The following is a 3,041-nucleotide window of genomic DNA, read 5'->3' as shown; positions in this document are numbered from 1 at the left end:
AAATAATGGATGAACTGGTCCATCTTTTCCACGTTTTCTAAAAACACCACTGGCATGATGCCTTATAAATGTGGAAATACAGCCCATTTGTGAATCTGACCCTATAATGGCTCCGTTAATTGTGAGTTATTACCTCCAGAGATAACAGAGATGCCAATTTGGTGCCACAGGCAGAATATGACCGTCACCACTTTTTAATATCGACCATTAGTAAATGGGGCTCTATACACATTAGACAAGTGACAAAAAAAAAATATTGTTTGCAAAATCGCTTGTAAAATTCTCTGTGAAAATAAAGAAAGTGCCATAAGTAAATGATCTAAATGGAATACAAATTAACCTGTCATAACCCAGGAATTAACCTGTCATAACCCAGGGAAAGTAATCACAGCAGTTGGAAAACCAAATAGTATTTTTCTCATTTGAGAGAGATTTACTAATAGATTTCAAGCTTTCCTGCTGCTCTAGTATTTGTATAATATGTGTGTATATATATATATATATATATATATATATATATATATATATATATATATATATATATATATATATATATATATATATATATATATATTTGAATTGCACATGTACATTTTACCCAGCAGATATTATATTATAGTTGAACTTTTCAGAGCAGAACAAGAAACCAATTTGCTGAAGCTGACAAATCGCTGACAAGTGGTAGGGCGACACTCGCATGGGGGTTTCTGCGATTTCAATTCCCAGCGACACCTTGCAACAATGCAGCAAAACAAAAACATATAGAAAAGATCAAATAATAAAAGTTAAATTCCTGGTTTTCATTTCGAACTTGCGAAAGATAAAAAGTCAACCATCGCAGGATGTGGTTAGGATGGAACGATTTCCATTCGCGACTGTGTCGCTGTCGCTTGGATAGAATTTTTTAATCGAATGAATGAAAAGTAAAGCTACACAGGAGCACATTAGAGAAAAGCAACAGAGGGGGTTTATTTTATATTTAAAGAAGTTCATAGAGAGAGAGAGAGATGTCGGCTTTAGGATAATAAATGACAGCCGTTAATACATAAACTAGGATGGCGTTTTAACTCTATACAAATGATGGGGCGTTTGTTGTACTTAAATGCTCTCGCCCCTATTATTTCCTCTGATAAATTTGACCTATTGTTCGTTTGTTAAAATGATGTCACCTTGGAGCAGTCCCTCAGCTCGGATTTCCATGAATTACCCCCTGTGATCAAACGTCTCGGCCAATGGCGTGGCAGCAGCCGGTCGGGTTGCAACCAATCAGCGGCGCGGGAGAGACAAGAGCAGCGGAAAGTCTCTCCAAAAAAAAAAAAGAGAGAGAGAAGAAAGAAATGCTGACACGTCTGGTATCGGAGCGGAGCAGGTTTGGCAAAGTTTCAGTCTGACAGACACCGGGACCTTCATGGATGTGCTGTGAGGAAGACGAAGCGTTTAGAGGGGAGAGTTCTCATTTGAGACAATAAATCTATCGACGGAGGATGGATCAGCCAACAACTACTCCTGTTACTCCTAGTCCCGCACAGAGCCAGCAGCAGCAGCACGAGCCCATCAGTTTTGGGATTGATCAGATCTTGAGCAGCTCCGATCAGGAAAACTCTTCTCAATTATCCGCCGTCGCCAGGGGGTCGGAGGGCGCCAGTTACCTGGGAAGCCCAATCAGCCGCCCCAGCGCCCCTTACTCCTCCCTGTCCGCTTCTTTCCCTGCTGGTATCGGGGCCACGTTTGATGAGACTGGATGTTACAGTGTTAATCTGAGTCTGGCCCCTGCCGGAGTCATTAGAGTGCCAGCTCATCGGCCCATACCCGGCGCAGTCCCACCTCCCATCTCTAGTGCCATCCCCTCCATGCCAGCTGTGCCCGGCCTTGGCAGCCTCAACTTTCCCTGGATGGAAAGCAGCAGGAGGTTCGTGAAAGAAAGATTAACAGGTAAGTGGGACGTGATCTGCGCCGATATCTCTTCTGATCATCGTTCATTGGCTCCCCATTCCCTTTGTCACTTTCCAGAAATCGCTACAACTTTCGCAATCGCTCGGGCAGTGACAGGCGACTAATCTCCCTGTACTGCCTTTTCGCTTCGCATTTCCGAAGACGCCTCGTGAGAGGCAACTTCGGGAATCCGAAGCGTCATGGGGCAACTTCGGAAATGCGAAGCAGAATCCCAGCGACTAATCTCTCCGAACTGCCAACTCATTCCCCATCGGAACTTGTTTACAATCTCAATTCTGCTTATTATATTATTAGGCAATTGTAGCAAAAGATTTTCTGTTTGTAGATTTCAGGGTGCTGCCATACTAATAATCTTTCCTCCTTCTCATTGTATATTTCACAACTGACATTCAATTCTGATGCTTCCCCCTCCTGCAGCTGCAGCAGCCCTGACGCCTTTCACTGTGACCCGCAGAATTGGGCACCCCTATCAGAACCGAACCCCACCCAAGCGCAAAAAGCCTCGTACGTCTTTCTCAAGGGTGCAGATCTGCGAGCTGGAGAAGCGATTTCATCGCCAGAAGTACCTGGCATCTGCAGAAAGAGCGGCTTTAGCCAAATCGCTCAAAATGACAGACGCTCAAGTCAAAACGTGGTTCCAAAATAGGAGGACAAAGTGGAGGTGAGATAAAGTGGCCTTGACAAGTGTCGCTTCTCTTCTGTAATGAATCAGCGTAAAAACAGATTGTGAGCAGATCGACCAGCAGCCACATACTGTGGAAATCATTGTGTGTCCTTCCTTCCTCGTGTCAGACACACGGACACAATGGGATCTGCTTTTAGATGTCACTCATATATCTTTATTGTAACTCATGTATTTATTTATTGTCCCAGTCCCCCCCATTTGTGAAATAGGGTGCACTTTGTACCCACAAATCTTATCTTTAATGCAGCCATATATACACATATATATATATATATATATATATATATATATATATATATATATATATATATATATATAAAATGTGTATATATGGCTGCATTAAAGATAAGATTTGTGGGTACATTATATATATACTCTCTTACATACACACATACATACATAC

General features: G+C 42.3%; 1 protein-coding gene across 1 annotated transcript in view; it reads left to right on the top strand.

Annotated features, from left to right (window-relative positions):
• Positions 1-1,282: 1,282 nt before the first annotated feature.
• The window catches only part of tlx3.L (T cell leukemia homeobox 3 L homeolog), a 5,258-nt gene continuing 3,499 nt past the window's right edge, over positions 1,283-3,041 (top strand). The window contains exons 1-2 of the mRNA XM_018252115.2: positions 1,283-1,932; positions 2,371-2,614. Of these exons, the coding sequence (XP_018107604.1) occupies positions 1,485-1,932; positions 2,371-2,614 (692 nt within the window). The 5' untranslated portion in view covers positions 1,283-1,484. The remainder of the gene's footprint in view (positions 1,933-2,370; positions 2,615-3,041) is intronic.

Source organism: Xenopus laevis, chromosome 3L, assembly GCF_017654675.1.
Source record: "Xenopus laevis strain J_2021 chromosome 3L, Xenopus_laevis_v10.1, whole genome shotgun sequence".
NCBI lineage: Eukaryota > Metazoa > Chordata > Amphibia > Anura > Pipidae > Xenopus > Xenopus laevis.
This window is presented reverse-complemented; position numbering and strand designations above follow the sequence as displayed.